Source organism: Guillardia theta (genome assembly GCF_000315625.1).
Source record: "Guillardia theta CCMP2712 unplaced genomic scaffold GUITHscaffold_29, whole genome shotgun sequence".
NCBI classification, from domain to species: domain Eukaryota; class Cryptophyceae; order Pyrenomonadales; family Geminigeraceae; genus Guillardia; species Guillardia theta.
In genome coordinates, this window is record NW_005434645.1 from 546725 (window position 1) to 567971 (window position 21247).

The window sequence follows — 21247 nt, forward strand, 5'->3', positions numbered from 1 at the left end:
TCGTAACAGGAAACGTGATTGAAAAAGCCTTTCGTTCATTATATTTACATTATCTACACAACCTGTCTGTTCAAGTCTCGTTCATTATATTTACATTATCTACACAACCTGTCTGTTCAAGTCTCGTTCATTATCCTACACGTCGATCACAATGCCTGCCTCCTTCATCCCCTTCATGCCAGGTCCTCCTCCAGTCTTCTCCTCGTGCTTTCTCCTCGCGGCAAGAATATTCTCCAAGCAGCTCCCCTTGCTCTCCTTCTTGTCTAGGAGTCCAGTTGTAACCCCCCTCACGCTCGCAGATGACTGCTCTGCCCGTCGCTTGCAAGGCAAAGCAGCAGCGCAGTCTGCAGGCCGGCACTGTCGGGGAGCGGCAGACAGAGACTCGGACCTCGGACCAGTAGACGGTGATGTTGCACATGCTGGCGGGGCGAGTCGCTGATGCTGCGTCTGGCGTGGGATGGGCGAGCAGGGCAGGATCAACTTGCGGTGATATGGGGTGGATCACAGGGTCCGGAAACTAGCTCCGTGTGGTAAAGACAAGGAGGCCGGGGGGGAGGAGGGGGTGGGTGAAGGGTGTAGCAGTAGTAAGTTGCAGGAAGGGGTGGGTGGGGGTGGAATCGTGTAAGTGCCAGGCACGGAGGTCACGAGGGACACACGGAGGCCACACGTCGAAGAAGTTGCTGACGCTGATCTTGAAGGCGAGCAACCTTTTTGGATTGCGGCCCATGCTCGGGGATACGAAACGCCGACGGTGTCTTCGAACGGTACTGTTCTAGTTTCAGTCATCACGACCTCATGACAGGTGGGCAGCGCCATTGTGACTCACTCAGGCTGCCAGGAAGCCTACCCGCCGTGACACTCTGTTGCCGCCACCGGACCGGAGCGCCGCGTCACACTGCTGTACTGTACTCAGTTCCGCCGGGCCAGAGTCCGCCGGGCCAGGACCGTGAGGGCCCTGTCACAGCCACTGGCTGGCGGCGCCGGGTGGGCCCGCCGCCGGCACGGCGCGGACCTTCTGAGCCCGGGCCGCGGGCCGCGGCCGGCCCACGTTGATCCGATCGGATCGGATCGGCCCGGCCCGATAATCGGCGGCGCCGGCGCGCGTCACTACGGAGTACCGTGCAGTTGTCAGTCGGATATAAGGAAAACTTCCAGGGGTGGTTCAAACTATTTTCCACAGGGGTGCAGTTGGTTAAGCTCCACAGTACCCTGGTGATAATGTCAAATTCAGGGGGTGGGGTAGTGATTCTTGAAGGTAAAGTGGGTGAAACGATGCGGTCTGCTGTAAAATAGAAAGGGGTAGGGTACTCTGAAGGTAAATTGGGGGTACTAAGTGATTCTCCAGTTGGTCTTCAAGCCTGCTCGTCCTTTTAAGTATTTCATATACTACTTTATCAATCAATAATTTTTTGTATTATAAATAATAACTTTTGGTAGGGTATTGAGAGGTGTTTTTCCTTTGCCTTTGGGAAATATGACGGGGCAAGGGAAAAGCAGATGCTGTAAACCATCGGAGAGTTTGGGAGACACGCGCATGGTGCGAGGCTGGTAGAGAAGCAGGAGCAGGAGCAGCACGAGCAGGAGCAAGAGTGAGAGTGAGAGCAAGCGAAACAGCACCAACAAGACAGAAAAGGAGCCAATCAGCAACAAAGTCCTCAACCAGAACTGGCCGAGGAGAATATCCCACTCAAGATTCGGATCAACAACGAAAAGGATCAGCAGTTTATCGTCAGTGTGAGCAACAGGATCAGTAGAGGCAAAGACGCTGAGAGATAAGCGCACTTTGTCATCGGGAATAACACACAGCGCATCAAAACATCAAGATAGCCGAAAGCTAATATCTTCATCGCTTCGTCCAGATTCGGCATCAGAGTCTACACAAGTCTGATCAGGGAATAAATCCCTCTGAGTGAAGTCAAATACTCCGAGCGCTTGTAGGCACAGTCTCGCTGCATCAGAGCCTCGGTGTATACCAGAAGAGATGTTTCCAGGCGGGATGCGTTCTAGCTTGAACATGATGAGAATGCAATTTCGCATGCATTTTCCTTTTTATCAGCGAAGGTGATTGCTCTGTCTCTTTAGCACACTGAGATAATTACTTTTTTGTTTTCCTCTCCTTAGTTGCTCAACAAAAGCAGCCTTTGCTTCTACAGGAGGATTCAGCTTGCTTGCGATCGCGCAACAGTGAGCAGTCGTCTTGATACCTCCTCTGGCTTTTGAACTTGCTGAAAACAGATATCCTTTCCAATTTCAAGTAGTTGTGAGCACCATCAAGACGAGCATTGCTGATATCATAACTCAGACACAGGCACATGCTTCTTGTGAACGTTTCATGATCTCAAACTTGATTGTAGATTGAAGGCAAAAGCATCACTGAGATCGACACAAAGAGAAATCTTGTGTTTGTGGTGTTCGGGGCAACTTACCTCGGGGGGTTTCAATGGTGGCTGCAAGTACGTCGCACATGTATTGGCGTGACCATTCTGAGACACAAGCAGGTCACCAAGTTTCGCCAGTGGTTCCCTGGCATGGACAGATTTGCTAACGCTACCTTTGCGGAGAAGCTGAAAGACGTGAGAGGGAGGAGGAGAGTTCAGACGAGGAGGTCCTGACCTTCGGCTTCTACAGGTTCCTGGGATGATCAGTGCAGGAAAGCAAGTAGCCTTCGACGTGTTTGTGCACCTTCCCTTCATGTACTTCCCCTGCTTCTACACGGTACTGAGCGATGAAGCAACGAGGACGACGCAGCTCTGACCGAACCTTGATGCAGGTGAAGGAGTTTGTGCAAGGGAAGAGCTGGAATCCCATTGACTGGGCTAAGGACGGATGCACAAAGTGAGCATATGTAGAGAGGGATGGAGCAGGGATGGAGCAGGAGCAAATGCAGGAGGCAAGGGTTGGAGGAGGAACTGGAAGGAACTGGAAGGATGGGGATGGAGATGGGGATGGGAATGGAGAGGTGGCAAGAAGCAGGAAGGGTGATGACAAGCTGCCTCAGGTATTACAACAACTTCAGAAAGGACACTTACGCTATGTTCTGCCTGTGGGCGCCGGCTGATTGTGTTCTGTTTGCGGTACCGATGTGGCTCCGAATGCCGTAAGTTTTGCTCTTTTCTTTGTTCTTTCCACTCTCCTCGCTACATTACACTTCCATCCGCATTCATCTTTCTTCGTACGATGCTGCCCTGTTGCGACTCATTGCACTGACATCGACTTGGCCTGACTCGTATGCTACAGCGGGAGGCATCTGGTGAGCCTTGGGTGGACAGCATACCTATCCTTTCTAAGAGGTGCCAAGATTCCTGAGAAGGCGATAGAGGATAAGAAATAATCATCATGCTGCTGTACTTGATTTATTTGTTTCACTTCCAATGACAATTGCATTAAAAATTCATCTAAGGTGACCTGATTGCGCGAAATTCATTTCATTCGGCTTTCATTTCCTGTGGAGGAGGAGGGATTGCGTGAAACACGTTGGGATTGGATAATTCAGTCGGAAGCGTCAAACTAACGCAGAAGAGGCACGAGAACATCGGGATGTTCATTACCAATGTTTAAGATACATGCGAGTCATCCCCGAGCTTTAGACAACGCTGGCCTTTACGACGGGAACGATGCGTCTCTTCTTGGAAGCCTGCGACGCCTCGGCCGCAGCAGTCTCACTTGGCTCCTCTTTCTCCTGCAGGCAGCATCAGTCGTTGCCTCCCTTTCCCTCACTTCTCACTGTAGCAAACGACGTATCAAGCTTCCGCGATATTGTTTCTGCAACCCCCTGCTCAGCCGTAGGACACTCCTCCTCTGCTTCGGGGTTGCCGGTGTCGTCAGATTTCTCGCAAGCTTGGCTCCTATTCTTCTCTTTGCAGACGGAGAACGCAGATCCTTTTTCTACTCTATCTTCCCTCGCTCCTGGTGTTGCAGGCGCAACTTCTGCGTTGGGTTTCACCAAGGAAGGGATGATCCTTCTCTTCCTGCCGCTCTCAGTTTGTGCCTTCTCAGCTGCCGCTGGTTGCTCTGTGACCGTAACATCTTCAATTTCCAAATGCTCTCTCGCTCCACCATCCTCCTTGCCCTCCTTCTCCTCACTACCCTCCTTGTTGTCCTTGTTCCCCTTGTTCTCCACTTCGGCACTGTTGTCCCCTGAGTTAGCTGGGCACACAATCTCGGGATTTTCTGTTTTCCCAGCTTCCATGTACTGCAGTCACAGGTTGAGAAATCAGAGAGCAAGGGGAAGGGAATGACCTTCTGGACTGTAAGGGGAAGTAGATCGTGATCGAGCGGCTCTCCGAATTCACCTGCACAACCAACTCACGCGCCATGAGGATTGGGTATGGGCCCACCAGGTGCGAACTCGACGATTGAACAATAACCATCGCTGGATGTCACGATCATGAACTTGCCATCACTGGACCATGCGATGTCCGTGAGAGGAGTGAAATGAATTCCACTGACGTAGAGTATCGGAGTTTGCATTTGAGCGGTGTCATAAACCAACATTGAGCTCTGTGTGGCTACCGCAAAGATCATTCTGGAGGGAGAAGATTGAGAGTGAGAAACTGATCGGACAAACGAATGAGACATGAATAATCCTACCTGTAAGGCAAGTTGAAGGGCGAAGCAGACGTGTCAGCGCTCCCTAGCTTTGCTGGAGATTGAAACAACTTCTCTGGTGTAGGCAAAGGTCGATCACCAACTGCAGATGTTTACCATCACAAATACTGACAGTCAAGGATAACTACCCACCTTGTTCTTCGCAGGTCGCTATCTTGAATAGAACCGGACAAAACCTGCTCTCTTGTAAGCAGCCATGCAAACGTCAAACACCATCCTTTACCGGACGGCTATGCTTGGCTGTTTCCCACAAGGCAGGACGGCAAAAGGCTTGGCAAGATTTCTTCGCGCAAATACGTTTGTAGAGTATACTGGCTTCGTAGTTTGACTTTGCTGGTAGAGGCCTCCAGGAATAACGACAAACAACCCATCCGGCGACCATGCAGCTCTCCGTCGATGAGCAGCCACCGTATCATCGATGAAAATCTTATACTCTCTGCCAAATGGAATGAGAGAGTTGTCGCAGAAGCAAGAACTTGAAATTCAGACCGCTGCTTGATCTCTGGTGAAGACGTCTCTAGTTTCGGAAACTCCATTTTAGAAGCAATGTGCACTGTTCTGCAATCCGCCTTCCACCTGTGCGGGTCGTTAACTAACAACGCAGCGCCGATCAGAATGAGCTACTTCTTCGATTTCGACACGTGAAAGCGGCACGAGCTGTCGCTGCTGACGGTTAAGATGAAATCCCCTTGCGGATCCCAGGAGGCTCCAAGGACGAAGTGATCATGTCCTCGAATGCTGCAGGCAACCTACACCACCATGAGCCACACAAGCAGACATACACTGAAGAAGCTTCACCTTGTCCTTCGAGAAGAGGTTGAATACCTGAAGATAAGTCAGGACTGAAACGAAAACACGCAACAAGCTCTAACCGTCCCGGTGTTGTCAACTGAAGCAGAAACGAGTTGAAGAGACGAGGGTGACCATGAGAGATCGCAAACGTCGAGGGTATGAGATCTCAACACGGTCATGAATTCCCATCTGCCGTCAAAGATCAAATCCAAGGCTGGTCCCTTCCTACCGACCTCTCGGAGCCCGGGGTAATGGGGCTGTTGGACGTGGAGCTTCGCTTCCATATGATGATTGCTCCTTCAACACCTGACAAGACGTGAGACGAGAAGTCCATGTTCAAGTAAGCCCATCACCCGAGGACGCAAGCAGGTCTCCTTTGGGGCAAAACCTCAGGCAGTTGACAGGCTTTTCATGACCTTGAAGGTCCTGGATGAATTGTACAGGTGCCTTGCCAAGCAGGGTCAGACTCTCGTGGGGTGCATGTGAATGCTGACCTCCACTGCATTCTCCCCGTCGTTCAGTAGCCATAGGTGGATTCCTCCCGTCCCGTCCGGCTCACTCCCGCCAGTCGCGCACAGCCGTGGAAGGTGAGGGTGAAAGTCGATAGCAAACACAGGGCTCTTGCCATGCCAGTGGATCTGTGGAGTGCGGACTGTGACAGGCTGTTTGGTGCTGGGAGCTAGCGACGTGACAGGCTGTTTGGTGCTGGGAGCTATCGATGGCTGTTCACCTGCTGTAGTAATCGAACCCTCTGCTGTAATTTTCTGCTTGAGCTGGACATCTGAGCAGGGGGTAGTCTCCACCGCACAGCCAGACATTCCCAGACCTTGAAAATGCCGAGTCAGTTACAGAGAACAATATCGACGAATAATGAATATTGTTGAGGTATCGTGTATGAGAAGGAGGATTCATCCAAACATCCGAACAAAGTCGAATTTACACAAGACAGCTGCTCTGGAGATTGCTGATATGCCCTAGCACAACCACCACCATCATAATTGTCATGCTGACAAGCGAAACACGTTACATGTACTCATTGTCTCCACCTATCTCATCAAGCTCTTTCCCCGCTTCTCCATCTCTCCCTTCATTTTCCCGCTTCTCCATCTCTCCCTTCATTTTCCCGCTTCTTCATCTCTCCCTTCATTTTCCCGCTTCGCCCCCTCCACCATCGCCAACTTGCCCTTCCTCAGGAGCGCGGGAAACTTGGACCCTACCCCGATGAAGGACGAGTTCCCCCACCACCCCTCCATACCTCTGTTTTCCTACATTGAGACCACCCGGTGCAATCGAATGGCCTTTAGTCCTGCACCCTACTGGTGCCGGGCCGGGCCGAACCGGGCATTCAATAATGATCATCGGATGGCCGCGCCGGCAGACCGCCGGACTCAGTTCCAAGTTCGATGGGGAGTCACAGGCTGAGCGGGGCCGACCGTACGCCCGGCCAGTCGCCGGTCCTTGCCACAGTGTGGCGAGTCCAAGTCACTTTCAGTGATGCTCCATACGCTATGCCGCACTGAATCTTCCGGGCAACTTTATTTCGACGTGCGCACATCATCGGCCACCCGGTATCGCAGCAGTGCGCCGCGAGCGGCAGGGTGAACTTCGGAAGGCAAGATCGAACCGTGTGTCCGGGCCGCCTAGATGAGATTCCAAGTAGAATGGAGATTCTGCGGCGGATGCATGTAAGGCCTGCCAACGTCTGTCAACCTTGTACGAGTGTACGTCACTCAGGAGAACTCACACTTTCTCCACCACAAGGTGCATCTTCTCCGCAGAGACCGCCAAACCCTCCGAGGGCCAATTCTTGCGCATGATGCTATCAAAGCACTCCTGTCTAGCGAGCTCAATCTCACGGTGACCCGCCGCCTCCAAGTCATCGACACCTTCACTTGGGAAAACTTGCAGTCCGGGGTGTCTCGCCACCTGAGTATCTAAGAGCCAGTCAATGCGCCTGGCGGTTCAATACAGCAACAGATTGCTCACGGTGCTGTGCATAATCGTCGGGAAGTGAGCTAAAGAAACGTCGATGTTCTTGTAGCCCATCTGCGGAAGCTTATTCTCAGCCTGCAAGGGACCCGTCAGCTCAAGAGAGCTTGAAGGCGCTCAACGCATAACCTCTTCCTTCAAAATCCGCCGAATGTTCTCGATCGCCTTGTCCACGTCATCGTACATGAGAACTACCGCCTTCAAACCAGACAAACACGCAAGTCAGTCTAATCGTCATCCAAACACTTTTCTGTTGACAAGAATTCGTAAAATTCGATGGACTCAATGAGTTCAAGCTCGCATACGTCGGGATAGGCTACTGCCTCCTTGCAGCGCAGCTTTATCTTGCCCCTCGGCCATTCCGGATGAGACATCGCATGCTCTATCAGCTGATTCCAACCATTGAGATATTCCTAAGATATCAGTCAGACACTGAACAAACCAGATCTTGCCTTGCCTCCTTAAGTTCCTGACTGCCTAATGGAGGCCGGGTGAAGGAGTAACACGTCAAAAGTGTTGTGTGGAGTGTTGAGAAGGGATAAACATAAGCATCTTTGAACATTGGCTGATAGAGCGAGTTCAGGTCACTAAGTGTAAGGCCGCAACAAGGTAGGTACCTCATTCTTGATGTCATTTGCTAAACTCTCGTATGCGTCCTGCATCGATGGGTCGCATGGGAAATTGGTGATGAGCACGAGGCCCCAACATTCCTCAGATGTGCCATTCTCCAGGCCTTTGATGTATTTATTCGCAACAATATTCTCCTCCCCCATTGCTGTCCGATGGCCTTCAAGAACACTCCTCGTACTGGGCCGCAAGTCAGTCTCAATCTTCACTTCCCACGTTTGAGAACCAATCCCCTTCACATAGAAACTACCTCACGAGAACCATCAGCTGTCAAATATCCTCAATCAGAACGATCTTAATTCATGATACCCTCTGCAAGCAAGTGATCTGTCAAGACTTAAACGCCGCACTTGATCACTTCATCTCCCATCCTCGCCATCTCCCCCTTCCCACCGTCCTCCATCTGAGCGGCCTACGGTTCCGGATTCCCACGACCACCGCCGGGGCACCCAGCTAGCGGTCAACACAGGCTAGAACTTGAAAAAAAAAAGAAAAAAAACAGAACTTGAATAGTATCTGGAATACTACTGAGTATGCCCTCAGTTTAGATCCTCCCCCTCCTTTGTTTGCTCCGGTTTGCCTTTCTTTTTCAGTCAATAAATCAAATAGCCTGAACGGCACACGGCAGGCCGCACCGTGACGGTCAAGCCGGGCCTGCGTGACCGCCGACGGTGTGCCAGTGCCATGCCGGGGACCGGGACCAGGTGCGCCGTGCCGTCAGCCTGGCAGCAGCCTGGGCCAGCCTGAGACCGACGGTCACTGAGCCGCTAGGTACTAGGCTCGGCTGAGCCTGTGACGGCGACTCAGCGGCCGCTGGGGAGCGCCCGTGCATCACTGACTCGCCCGGCGCGGCGCCGAACGGTTCACTCCGCATGGCGGCCGCGCCGACTCGGCGAGGCGGCTGGCCCGGCTCAGTGACGGTGACTCGCAACTCAGTGAAAACCCGGGCATGATTCGAGTCCCTTTTACTTTTAAAAGTTAATTGTTCAATGATTAACCTGCTCAGAAACGATAGCCAATCATAAGTTCAATTGCAGGACTCGGGAATTGTAGCTTGTGATTTGATTCGCTGAGGACCCCACAGCCGCCGCCTAGGACAAGTCAATACCAAAGTTAGAATGCAGGCAAGCTGAAGCTCTCTTTTTGCATGATCAATAAGACAGGAAGGTCTTACTCTTCGAGAATCTTTTCAGCTTTCATCAAAATTTGATTCCATCCATCTGTCATACTTTCAAATCTTAGTATATGCATTCAATCATGATTGGTGTATGTAATAATTCTGTATTCTTTGGACTAAGAGATACCTGTACGCCTTTTCTTCTTGAGCAGCCATGTTTGCGGCCCCAGCCCCTTCCTTATTTGATTCTTGTTGAAGCTCCTTGATTAACAGTTTGATCAACAATCTTATTGAAGCCAAGACTCTTACCTGCAGAGTTTTTGCGATCGTCTTCCTACATATGTTGACGGAGTCATCAAGGTCTATCGTAAGGTTTGACTTGGAGAGCGAGTAATCGAAGGGGTTTTGGCACACTTGTCTCGCACGGTTGCACTCATCCAAGACTTGGCATTTGAAGCTCATAAGAGTTTTGTCCGAACCATGGCGTAGCAAAATCCTTGCTCTATCGTCCTCTAGCTTCTTTGCGGCATTCACACTTTCAAGATGATGTTGAGCTCGGTGATCAGGTTTATGCTCCTTCGTGTCTTCTGCGATTGTGAGAAACCGGGAGGCCGCGTGGTCTAGCTCAGTGTACCAGCTGGGTACCGTTACCGACTTCGACTGAGCGACGTCATCGTCCTCCTTACTCGCATCCGCTCGCCAGACATTTGCCAGGGGACACTTGCATCTGCCATTGCAAACAGATGAAAGAAGGAGGGAAACAGGGAAACAAGTAAAGAAGAACGAGGACAAGAGGGAAAGAGGAAGGAGGAAAGGAAAACGTCATGCAATCTGTGCATTTTAGTTTCAATCTGTAGGTTTTACCTTGGACAGTACTCCCACTTGATCTTAACATAGATCTCTTGCTCGCATCCTGGGCATCGAAACCAACCTGTGGGAATGTGTCGATTGACCGGGCTGCTGGTCATCTAACAATTCCTTCAATATCGTGCAGCTCACAAGTTAGCATTGTACAAACTCATATTCCTTGTCAGAGATCAGTGATTGTGCTTCCAGGCCAACTTGAGAACATACAAAGGAGGAGGACTATCGTTTCACGTTGTCTCTTTCTTCATTGCTGCTGCCAATAGCAATCAAGGTCATTTTGTGCAGGAACTTTTCGTGAGATGTAGGAACTACGGAGGCCGGGCCGGGCGGCCGCCCCGGCCGGCTCCGCAGTGGCGTGTGACGGCGTCCGAGGTGATTAGTGACGGCGTCGTGCGTCAGTGCACGGCACGGTACTGGGCCGCCGGAGTCGTGCTCACTCTGAAAGTCCGAAGTCAATGACGCGGATCACAGTGTAACACTGACACTGCACCGTCAGTCTTTACAGAGTCAAAGGCCGTCAAGTTAAAAATTGACTTTGACTAAGTTCGCCGGCCCGGAACTTCGGAAAGGGCGGTCTTCCGCAAGCTCAGTGAGCACTCAGTGATCGGACCGCCGGTACCGTGACGGTGCGTGCCAGCAATGACGCCGGCTCCGAAGTACGGTGACTGATCGGACTCAGCCTGGCCCGGCGCCGGGCGCGGCCCGGGCCGCTCAGTCCTGAGGCTGACCGCTCGGCCCACCCACCGGTACAACGGCGCAGGCTTTTGAGTAATTCATTTGGTTTCAAGCTTACTAAGTTAGGTGCCAGTCTTGGGAGGTTGTTTGGAGATCTGACGAATCGCGCCCCACCTGCTTCCCAGCAGCTCCTCGCTCTTAAAATCTGTAACGAGAGGGTCCATCACAGGGGAATCATTCAGAAAGCTTTAAATCACGTTCAAGCCTGCTCAGAGTTCTTCGAGATTCCCTCCAGAATTCAGCATCTTCTGCAATATATTTCAGCAATGACAATCTTGTCAAGCGATAGAAATGAAATTTCAAATTTTTCTGAAACTTGAAACCTTCCTCTGACGGCTTGCAAGAATAGCCTGGGATGAAGATAGACAAACCATATTTCATCATATTGGGGTCGCTTATAGCTGGCGTGTTTGATTCTAACTTGTCGTCTCTTGCACGCATGTACCTGACTTTGATTCTTACAATCGCATGCATTCGAGCGATCAAATGCGATGAGGCAGGCCTCACCTTTCAAGATGATAGAGAGCAGAAAGACTGAAGCTTTCGATCTATCTTTTGTCAGGCCCAACACGCGAGGAGGACAGCAAGGCTCTCCGCATCTCTTGGGGCTCACCTTGCTCGGTGACGGGAAGTTTGCAGACTCTCTCCTTGCAGAACTGCTCTTTTCTGAATCCATGTCCTCTCCGATGTCAAGCTTTCTGTTCACAACACCATGCTCATCAGCTCACCAACGGCAAGATGAATCGGCCTCACTCGATAGAATGGCGCGATTCTGATGAACATGTTTCACTTACTGCTTCCGACATGAAGGTATGGTTCGACTGAGGAACTGATGTACACCGTCTGGTTTATGCGTCAGGATCATAAAGTACTAGAGCGAATACATGTCATATCCGGGAGCTACTCAATTTTAAGTTGCTTTGTCTCACTGCTGCTGTCTACTGTCCTTGCTCTAAAGTGAATCAACATTTTGCTGGTTATCACTCTTCATTCAAACCGTTTCTAGCACTACAGTGACACGCCAAGTTTCTCTTTTGTCTGAACTGAAGTATCCCCATTTTGTGACGATTTTCAACTTCCGACTTCCCGGCGGCATTCACTGTGGCAGGCGGCATGAAATCGTCTGTGTGGAGCTCATTCATCATGCAGGCTTCCCGGCTCAGTCAGGGTGGCGCCTCAGTCACTGTCACGTGTACCACTGAGGAGTCACTCGGACCGTACGGGCCACGCCAGTGTCTCCCTTCCTCTCCCCACGGCCCTGGCATGAAGCGACGCCCCAACGAGCCGTCGGTCTCACAGGCTCAGACGGTTCCGGCAAGTTTAGGGCCGCTTCGAATGCTGTCTTAGTCTATTGACTATGTAGCCTTATTGTAAACATCTTCCTTGTCAATGAGTACCCCTTTTGATCATAGCATAAGTACGGGTACTGCATATACCCATCTTTTGTTGGGAAAGAGAACCGGTGTGAGAGGAGATCTCAGGTGCACCTCAGCATAAAATTAAGGACAGCAAATTGTAAATATATGAAGAGTTCGGACATCTGCTTTCTGTCCTGGTTGGCGAAAGGACCGGAGGAGACCGACGAAGAGCCGCGCAAGGTATGCAGGAGGAAGAAGCGAAGGAAGGGGAGAATGCGAGGGCAGTTCAAACCTTTAAAAGACTTCCTTGAGGAACAGGAATGTTTTGAACATCATGATGTCTCTTAATTACATTTGATGCGTGTTGTTTGTATTATTTTGCTCTGCTTCTGATCTATAGATGCTCCATTTGATTTTTACCCTTGACGACTGTGCCGTTATAACACGCTTTAAGGATCAGTTGATGAGCTTGACTTTATACGAAATTCCATTGGGCAATCTCACATAGATTCACAAAGACGTGTTTTGTTCCTTCATTTTATTTTCAGCTCCTGTTTGATTTTGTACATCCAACCGTGTTGACAAAGCTGCTCGGCACCGTCATGCCTCAGTGGTTCATTTCCTGTTTTGTGAATGTCGACAAGATCCAACCCAGTGGGGTTCTCTCAATGATTTAGCTGTAACAACAGTGAGTGTCTCAGGGAATCGTCTTCGTACCTGGAACTCGAGCTGTTCTGATTTCATTTTGCTTCAGCATGATCGGCGGAAAGCAGCTTTTGCAGATGTTGAACTACGAGGCGGGAGTGGACCCCACTCAGACTACCGAGCCATTCTTCGCTGGAATGCACACTGTAAACTTCAAAATGATATCTTGGACCTCTCCTAACACGCGCATGGGCCAGTCCTCCAACCCCGCTGCCTCCCCCCACGTCTTGGGCGCTGGATTTGTTCGCGGACATCCCACCTTCAGCTCGCTTGTGTTGTGAGTCACACTGTCGACTTGTTATCCTTGTTCTCCCTCCTCATGTTGCTGCCTTCAGGCCCCAGAACATCGTCTACCATCCCACCAACCACCCCAAGGACAACTGGTCAGTCACTCTTGTCTGTGAAAGCGCATTGTGACGTTGTGGTCAGGTGGATGCCCGAGCAGTTCTAAGAATGAAGGGAAGGATTTACAGGGATCAACATCGTTGCGCTGAATATATGACAAAATGTTGTTATGCTGCTCGAGCCATCTACGGAATTCTTTCTTTGCTTGTTCAGCCGCATCAAATGGCGCCGACGTTCCTCGGCTGCGCCTGCACCTCACCCGACTTTCAGGCACCAACTAGCGTCATTAGCGTCCTGACATGCGAGCATGTAGAGCCATCTATGACGCCCAGACTGGAGCCTCGCACTTCCTCCGCTAACATAACAAGTCACTTATGGTTGTCGTGCGGTCCCTCGTGACATGCGCCGTCTCATCAGCGTGACGCAAGCATGTCTGACTTGTTCTTCGACCGAGCCACCTTAAGACACATCCCTCTCTGTTGTCTTCTCTCTCGTCCGCTCCTGTCATCTCTATGATCCCTTCCTGCCGTTTCGCCATCCCGCTAGCAGCCTCCAGCCATCGTGGTCCTACTATCCTACCATTAGTCTTGGTTGAGAAGTCTTTTAGCCTCCTTTCCCCGACAGCCTCATCGCCGCAAAGCCGCCCCTCTCGCAGCGCCCGCTGCCTCCTTCTCCTCTCTCCTCTCCACTGATACATACTCGACGACTAGCAAGACGCAGCTGGTCAGGGAAGAGAAGGATGCTCGCCGGCTCCCTGATGACCGTGTTGATATCCCTGACAACAGCAGCTGCTGCATGTATGGATGGCGATAGCGAGACCTGTCACACAAAGTATGGGACTCGTTTCGGCCATGATCTGTTACCAAGGTAGGAGGAGGAGGAGGAGGAAGGGAGGGAGGGAAGGAGGGAGGGAAGGAGGGAGGGAGGAAAGATTATTGACAAGCTCCACCAGCTTCATGCTTGCGGAGGGCTACTTCAACCTCAACCACGGTTCTTTCGGGGCGACACCTCGTCCTGTAATGGAGGCTCAAAGAAGATATCAAGAGCAGATGGAAGCACGGTGAGAAAGAGAGCCACGAGGCATCTTCTCACATGCAGTTTGACAAGGCCCGATCAATGGTTCCGTGACGATTACTTCATGTGCGTCAACGAGGCGAGGGAGGCGATCGCCAAGTACGTCAAGGCCCCGTCCACTGACGATATCGTGCGTCGCATGCTCTGCCAGGAGTGCACAGCAGCTGAAGCTCCTCAGGTCCTCGTTGAGAACGCGTCGGGAGGGGTTAATGCGGTCCTGCGGTCGATGGTGTGGAAGGAGGGAGACGTCGTGCTGTTCCTGTCCTCGGCCTACCCGATGGTGAAGAACACAGCAGTAGGCGCCTCCTCCTTCAGTGGCATGCAGTCAATCCTTGTGCTCAGGCATGGCTGGGAGAGTCGAACCCGTCTGTCCAAGTCAAGGAGGTCCAGCTGGGGAGCGACTGGCCTGCTACAGGAGGACAGGCAGTTCTGAAACCGTGATCGACACAGAGGTTCTCTCCTGTTTGCTGATGCTCGAGACAGACTGAGGGAGGCGCTGGCTGAGAACAAAGGCAAGACGAAGCTCGTCATCGTCTCTCACATCACTAGCGTGGGGGGCACGTGGGTCTCTCCAGTGACTGACGCCAGGCTGCAGGTCCCAGCCGTCATCCTCCCTGTCGAGGACATCGTGAGGATGTGCAGACTGTCGGGTGTGGCTGGAGGAGACGTGCAGGAAGCTTCTCGTGCCGCCGTGGAGCTCGGAGGGGCTGATGGTGATGCAGGTGCTGGTAGATGGCGCGCATGCCCTGGGGCAGGTGCACGAGACCCGCTGCTCTCATCTTGTCACGTCTGCTGCAGGTCCCGATCGACCTTGTCGGGCTGGGAGACCCTGACTACTACATCTCCAACGGACACAAATGGCTCTTCTCACCCAAGGGATCGGTAAGCGATGGGATGATGCTACGCCGAGGAGATCTGAAGGACAGGCGGGACGAGGCAGGCCTTCTTGTACGTCCGATCAGTCCGGCAGTTGAGCCTCTCCCCGGTGACGAGACGCCCTTGGCTCCCTCTCTGCTGTAGGTGTGACGTCAAGTCATCAGGAGCCCAACGTGATCAGCTCGTCGGGCAAGAAGGACTTCGTGGGAAGGTTCTCTTACACAGGTAGAGAGGTAGAGGACAGCTGGGCTGAGCTGACTGAGGTGGGGTCAGGATCGAGAGACTACACAGCATTCTGTGCCATCAAAGAAGCTTTCAAGTAATACAACATTCTCGGTCGGAACAAGCTCAAGTTTCCTTCCCTTGCTCAGGTTCCGCCATCACGTCGGGGATGAGAAAATCTATGAGTACACGGCTGGACTTGCGCGATGGGCAGCAAAAATGCTGAGCAGGACGTGGGGTAACGATGAGACAAGCTTCACCCCGGTCGCCATGACACTGAGACAGGAACTCGCGTGCTTGTGCCGCTGGAGTCTCAGGCTTTCATGATCAACGTCCAGCTCCCGACCAACGTGAGGAGCCTCGTTCACCTCTGCGATATGACGACACAGCAGAGCACAACGGTTGCGATGCAGCTGCAGGAGAGGCTCAAGATTGACTATGATACATATATCGTACAACACTCGCTGCTATGGCTCCCTTGACGGGTCTGCAGGTCGTGGCGAATATGAGCAGTCTCGTGTATACTCGGCTTTCAGCTCAGGTGCTCCACCTCCCTTGCAGTCCTTGCCTGACTTTGACTCCGTTGAGATTTACCTGGAGCGAAAAGATTTCGAGCGACTGGCAACTCTCGTCCCTGCCATCATCGAGAAACTTGATTGCAGTCAGCTGCAATGAATCCCCAGCGATGCCCCACCTGAAACCCGGCTGAAGCTCGAGCACCACGAACATCTCCCCGCCTCCACCTGTTGAGTCGTCAGTCTCCTTGTGCTCCTCATTCTCAGGAGGTCATCTTACCGTCCCCTGGTCGCACACAAGACATCGCTGCTTGTGCTCCTTGCGCTTCACGTACTTTGCAGACGAGGAGAGAGAGCTCAGCGGTGTCTTGCCGAGCGTCAGGTTCAGAGGAGGACGCTAAGTTATCTACCTGCAGAGCGTCGGCAAGCCTGCTCAGGACCTCGTCTACCGACGGGAACCTCCTTTCCTTGAGCTTTGAGAACAGACACACTGGCGATCCTTCCTGCATGCTCCCCACCCTCAGCCTCCTCCTCAGACACTTGGCACCGCTCCCCGTACCTGCGGTAAGAAGGCCCAGACCTCCATCGAGCCGAAACGCGGGTATCTGATGTAGGTCAGGCAGAGGGTTCGCGGTTGAGTGGTAGAGACTTGTTCACACTCGACATCTCCATCGCAAGCTCGTCGCTCAGCATCCACTGCCTCCCTCCTCGACGAGCCGCCAGGTAGACTGCAACATTACTCAACGACAGAAGTCCTCTACACGAGCCTGGTCACCTAGATAGCCTTTCCCTGGGTTGAGCTCCACGAAGGGACGAGGGTCCATTGTGATCTTTTCCATGTCGAACATGATGCTCAGGGCGAGGTTGTAGTACCTGATCAGCACGTGTCAACCTTTCTTCTGCTCCCTTCGCCTCACGCGGCTGTTCACTTGTGTCTGCTCCCTCGCAAGGACGTAGCGTCCATAGCTCGGTAGGCGGTGCAGTGCTCGATGAAGACCGACAGTCTGCCCATGTTCAGCCCAGGAACTCCAGGGTTGTCGCCAAGTTGAGGCTGCTCGCCTGCAAAGCTTGAGGAGGATGGGGAAGGGAGGGCGACTTGACCTTGAGATGGCTCGTACTGAATGCGATCAGCAAGCTCGATGCGCTGAGATTCATCCAGCTGAGAGCTGGTTGAGGAGATTTTGACTTGCATGATAGGAGACAGAGACTTTCTGTTGATCTCTTTCCACGAGGTCACAACTTCATCACCTGGCCCACGTCTATCACTCACTAGTCAAGAAGGTTGAACTCACCTGAAGGCTGCTTGGGGTTGGAAGAGAGAAGCTTTCCATACCGGGAGCCATGGCCCGACGGTATATCTCTAGTCCCTTCCATGTCAAACTTCTTCTCTGAGACTGCTGTTGGCCTGGTTCTGTCAAGTCTTCTCACCATCTTCTTTGAAAGCTGTTCCCTCTTGCGTCGGGGTCGCACAACATCTCGCGATTCTTTGTGCTTGCTGTCAGGTGCTGGGGTTTTACTTTCAACAGGCTCACGATTGCCTGGAGTCTCCGCTGCTGCTCGGGTCATAGACTTGCTCTTCTTGTTTTGTTTGCGCGGGGGTCGCTCAGATACAGTCTCGCTTCCCGCCTTCTGGTCGTTTCATTCTCAGCTACAGGCAGAGAACCAGCAGCAGCTCACCTCATGCGCCTTCTTGAAGGGTTTGCGACTCAACCCTGTGAAGCCATACCTGGCAGCGAGCGTGTCAACCAGGTGATCGGGTCTCCAGCAGGTTCTTACGCCATCTTGGTGTAGAGGTTGGCTGAAGAAGGGAGTGTTCGGTTGAAGAGCTTGTGAACGGAGTCTTGACTGTATCTGTCTTGTGATCGCTTCATCTGTTCCATAGCTTCCCCATCTATCCTGTAGCTTCTGAAAGCATGCCTTCCCTTGGCGATCATGAAACATATGTCTGGATACAGTTTTTCCTTTCTCAAAAGAGTATCCACCTCGTGTGCATATCCATCAGTCGCTGAAGGACCTTCTTCCATGCTTCCTCGCTCCTTGGCTTGGTACCTCAGAGCACGGTTGGCCTCCTCATCTGCTGTAACTGGGTCTCCCTCGCATGCTGCAAGCTTTGCATGGGGCAGAGTGTCGGCAGGTAGAGACATGGATCAATGAAGCAGCGACTCTTCTCGCCCTACATTTATCTCCCTTTCAACTAGTCACCAAGAGCACATCTTCGTTTCTTCGTTTCTTTTCATCCTTGCAACTCCCTGGTCGCCTCCTCCATGTCTCCTGCCTTGCCAGCCGTTGGGCACCCTGTTGGGTGCTGTTGGGCACCTGGTTGGGCACTACCCTGATCCAATACGGTCACCCATCATCCGGTTCTGAATCCCACAGAAGTCAGTAACGGTCCAGGCTCGGAGCCGTTATGTTGCAGCAGGACTATTATAACCGCTACGTCCGGAGGTGTCAGCATGCTTGCAGGGCCTCGCCAGGTCACGAGGTTTCGCGGAGGCAGATGCGGAAAAGATGTGTTTTCGTTTGCCCTCCTTGAATTCAGATTCAAATAGATGTTTTATCATAACGATTCAGATAAAAGCGTCATCTGACTGGTAGTAACCCATTTTGACATGTTGCGTAATCATTATTAGATCTGTCCAAGATAGCGTAAAATTGTAATATACATCTCATTTTAATGTTTAGAATGGTTTATAAACACTCTCAAGGCTCGAGGTGGCTGGGGCAGCTCATGGTGATAGCGCTAAGCATGCGGCTGGAGTCAGCGAGGAAGGAAGGAGCAAGATAGTGAGGAAGAGGTTGGTAACAACCAGCATCGGTTCACTACGTGCACTCACTACCAGGAAATGACAATGAGTACATGTTCATGTTTCATGATCCCACATAGAGAGTATACACGATGACAGCTATTGGGACCTATTTTTGAAGAAACAAATCGCGTGTTGCGCTCGTGTGTGACAGGAAAACTCCATGCTCCTAGATTTTTTTTCATCGAGTTTCTGTTCTTCACAGCAGTAGTAGCTTTCAGTTTTTGTGGGAAAAAAATTGTAAATGTTTTCTTATGAGTGGAGAAACAAACTTCTTGATGTGAGTGAGGGGAAACAAACTTCTTGATGTGAGTGAGGGGAAACAAACTTCTTGATGTTAGTGAGGGGAAACAGACTGCTGGCGCTCCTCGTGTGCAACTCTCAAATCAGTGGCAGGAAACATGAGGAGAAGTGCATCGGATGCACTGCTTCTTCAACAGAGCAAATACGTTAGCGAGTATGGTGAGGGCGGTGAGACTAAAACCCCCAATGCTGACTACGGAGACCTCTCGAGCTACAAACTAGCGCAACATCTGGTAGGCGCCGTTAATGTTCTACTGTTTGATCATGGTTTACGCCCTTGTCATCAGGTGCAAAAGGAAATCTGGAATAGAAAGTATCTACAAAAGTCAGTGAAAAAGATGTTTTGAGAACTGCGTGATTGATGTCTTTGTCAGGTTTGAAAAATTCGAGAACTTGTCGCAATCAGCATTATCGAGAATAGAAGGCCACTTTCAGTACCTAGCAACCCCTGCAAATTCATGGATCATAAGGCAAGATCAGCGATGTAACAGGTGGGAGTGTGAATGGACAATCATTCGCTATGTTTGTAAAGCTGGTATTGCAGGCTCTACTTTGTGGTTTTGGGAGTTTTGGATGTGTACAGAGATGATGAGAAGATCGGTAATGAGCATCAACGATCAAAATGCTTGACGTGATTGATTTACGCACTTGTGTGCAGGCTCCATCTCAAAAGGCTGCCACTTTGGAACAGAGTCATTGAATTTTGTGGTCAGAAACTATTCAAGGGGGCTGGAGTACCCCAGCAATATCCAAGCAACTATCAGCGTCAAGGCAGTTCAGCCAAGCACGTGCTTGTTCCTCGACTGTCAGGATCTCTGGAACGATGTTTCAATCCTCCGAGAAATAATCACAGCAGACATGGAGGCGTCAGAAGACCTGGACCCATCTTCAGGCACCAGCGACGACGAGGAGAAGATAAACATTCAAAATGATTATGAACATCAGTTGAAAGACTTCGAAGTCTTTGCAGGTCATGAGTGACTTCCGGTGCTATCTGTCGATGAGTCTAGTTCAGGTGTAGGCAGGGAGCACAAGGCAAGAAGCATACAGGACCTTGTGAGTCAACGGGACGAGCTGTTGCGTAAGTTTGAAGCTTTCATCGCTTCTGCTCCTCGTGACGTTCCTTGTAGGTAAACTTGAAGCGGCTAAGCTGCTGGCAAAGAAGCAAGAGCTGGAAGCTCAGGTCTGAGGACGTGGAGGTGATGAAGGAATGACAGGAGCGACAGGTGAAGAAGCTTCAAGGCCGACTAGCTCAACCCTCCGACAATGCCGGTGGAGCCGAGATGGTAGGCAGCGATACTGGAGAAGTCAACTGACAGGTTACAGCAGCAGCAGCAGCAGCAGCAATCTCTCCTCAAACGATCTAACAGCGACGAGATTTTGCGATTGAGAGACAGGAGCGAGCTCGAAGGAAATCTCTCGAGGATATCCTCAGGTGTCTTGTGCTTGCTCCGGTCGGTCTGCCATGTCGCTGACAGCTGCTCTAGAGTCAAACCTGATGCAAGAGCGAGCAAAGCTGGAGGCTCAGCTCAACATGCTGCTCCGCAGCTCCAGCTCAGCATCATCTCGACCCAACTCGTCCAACTTCTCCCGCGCTCCTTCAGGCAACAAGTCTATCAGCCCCAAGCGCAACCCGTCGGAGGGGGAGCTGTGGAGACTGGAGGAGGGAGAGCTTTCGCCGCTAGAGTATCAGGAGACATTCAACGAATCTCCCAAGCATGGCGGGCAGGAGCAGAAGGATGTTGGAAGCATCAACTTCAATGTGCAGAGCAAGCTACATCCCATCCTCAACGGCGTCATCCCCTTCCCCTCCAAGGTCCTCCAGCCGACCTCATTCTCCTCCTTACCTGCATGCAGAGCCTCTATGAGCCTCCTCCGCACATGAAGAAGTGGGGTTACGTGTGGGAGACCTCCCACTACTTCGAGCATGCGGTGAGGGCAAGCCTTCTCCTTCTCTTGCTCTCCTCCTCCGTCTCTTTCTCCTCTTTCTCCTCCTCCTCCTCTTGCTCTTCCCTTAGTCCTCTTTGATTCCCGTAGGCGTACAAGAGGAATCAGCCGAGAAGAGGAGTGCCGGTTGACACCAGCGGGGACGGGCGAGTGGACTCGCTCGCCGTTGACTTCACAGGGGACGGCAAGATCGACACCATCGTCACAGACGAGCACTCCGGGAAGGTGAGCCCGATTACTTCTGCTGGAGATCGGAGGGGAGGGAAAACTTAAGAGGAAGAGGAGGAGGAGGAGGAGAGGAGGAAGAGACGGAGGAGGGAGGGAGGGAGGGAGGGAGGGAGGGAGGGAGGGAGGGAGGAGGGA

At 51.8% G+C, this 21247-nt stretch overlaps 8 protein-coding genes across 8 annotated transcripts in view; 4 read left to right on the forward strand and 4 right to left on the reverse strand.

Moving 5' to 3' along the window:
• The first annotated feature begins 1512 nt into the window (after positions 1–1512).
• Positions 1513–3385, forward strand: GUITHDRAFT_94256 (hypothetical protein). The gene is made up of 9 exons (XM_005833668.1): positions 1513–2061; positions 2122–2184; positions 2236–2308; positions 2355–2453; positions 2499–2573; positions 2629–2715; positions 2771–2835; positions 2999–3097; positions 3238–3385. The coding sequence occupies exons 1-9, from the start codon at positions 1982–1984 to the stop codon at positions 3329–3331; spliced, it is 735 nt and encodes a 244-aa protein (XP_005833725.1). The 5' UTR covers positions 1513–1981; the 3' UTR covers positions 3332–3385.
• A 920-nt stretch (positions 3386–4305) lies between these two features.
• GUITHDRAFT_70430 (hypothetical protein) lies at positions 4306–6218 on the reverse strand (the record flags this gene model as incomplete). Its single annotated transcript, XM_005833669.1, has 8 exons — positions 4306–4553; positions 4741–4787; positions 4832–5083; positions 5233–5357; positions 5481–5589; positions 5667–5706; positions 5754–5847; positions 5895–6218. 8 exons carry the CDS (start codon positions 6216–6218, stop codon positions 4306–4308), a joined length of 1239 nt encoding a protein of 412 aa, XP_005833726.1.
• An 822-nt stretch (positions 6219–7040) lies between these two features.
• On the reverse strand, positions 7041–8162 carry GUITHDRAFT_107524 (hypothetical protein; the record flags this gene model as incomplete). Its single annotated transcript, XM_005833670.1, has 7 exons — positions 7041–7092; positions 7145–7326; positions 7387–7467; positions 7519–7587; positions 7695–7778; positions 7832–7954; positions 8007–8162. 7 exons carry the CDS (start codon positions 8160–8162, stop codon positions 7041–7043), a joined length of 747 nt encoding a protein of 248 aa, XP_005833727.1.
• A 2681-nt stretch (positions 8163–10843) lies between these two features.
• On the reverse strand, positions 10844–11580 carry GUITHDRAFT_152313 (hypothetical protein; the record flags this gene model as incomplete). Its single annotated transcript, XM_005833671.1, has 5 exons — positions 11489–11580; positions 11349–11433; positions 11243–11283; positions 10933–11180; positions 10844–10880 (listed from the first exon to the last, which is right to left on the reverse strand). Coding segments are annotated over exons 1-4 (229 nt in total), but the record flags the coding sequence as incomplete, so codon positions are not given.
• Positions 11581–12848: 1268 nt separating this feature from the next.
• GUITHDRAFT_107525 (hypothetical protein) lies at positions 12849–13249 on the forward strand (the record flags this gene model as incomplete). Its single annotated transcript, XM_005833672.1, has 3 exons — positions 12849–13075; positions 13134–13181; positions 13228–13249. 3 exons carry the CDS (start codon positions 12849–12851, stop codon positions 13247–13249), a joined length of 297 nt encoding a protein of 98 aa, XP_005833729.1.
• A 522-nt stretch (positions 13250–13771) lies between these two features.
• GUITHDRAFT_162917 (hypothetical protein) lies at positions 13772–15797 on the forward strand (the record flags this gene model as incomplete). Its single annotated transcript, XM_005833673.1, has 14 exons — positions 13772–14010; positions 14096–14203; positions 14251–14347; positions 14396–14512; positions 14560–14654; positions 14701–14767; positions 14813–14890; positions 14940–14972; positions 15016–15099; positions 15258–15318; positions 15367–15412; positions 15465–15553; positions 15601–15665; positions 15708–15797. The coding sequence occupies exons 1-14, from the start codon at positions 13883–13885 to the stop codon at positions 15795–15797; spliced, it is 1158 nt and encodes a 385-aa protein (XP_005833730.1). The 5' UTR covers positions 13772–13882.
• Positions 15798–16755: 958 nt separating this feature from the next.
• On the reverse strand, positions 16756–18093 carry GUITHDRAFT_162918 (hypothetical protein; the record flags this gene model as incomplete). The annotated part of the gene is made up of 5 exons (XM_005833674.1): positions 17607–18093; positions 17508–17556; positions 17123–17456; positions 16932–17078; positions 16756–16889 (listed from the first exon to the last, which is right to left on the reverse strand). Exons 1-5 carry the CDS (start codon positions 17972–17974, stop codon positions 16756–16758), a joined length of 1032 nt encoding a protein of 343 aa, XP_005833731.1. The 5' UTR covers positions 17975–18093.
• Positions 18094–19035: 942 nt separating this feature from the next.
• The window catches only part of GUITHDRAFT_138098 (hypothetical protein), a gene marked incomplete at both ends in the record, with an annotated part of 2507 nt that continues 295 nt past the window's right edge, over positions 19036–21247 (forward strand). Inside the window, 12 exons of the mRNA XM_005833675.1 lie at positions 19036–19170; positions 19225–19262; positions 19312–19428; positions 19482–19537; positions 19596–19907; positions 19953–20018; positions 20068–20120; positions 20164–20223; positions 20267–20372; positions 20416–20753; positions 20795–20869; positions 20975–21109. Of these exons, the coding sequence (XP_005833732.1) occupies positions 19036–19170; positions 19225–19262; positions 19312–19428; positions 19482–19537; positions 19596–19907; positions 19953–20018; positions 20068–20120; positions 20164–20223; positions 20267–20372; positions 20416–20753; positions 20795–20869; positions 20975–21109 (1491 nt within the window). The remainder of the gene's footprint in view (positions 19171–19224; positions 19263–19311; positions 19429–19481; positions 19538–19595; positions 19908–19952; positions 20019–20067; positions 20121–20163; positions 20224–20266; positions 20373–20415; positions 20754–20794; positions 20870–20974; positions 21110–21247) is intronic.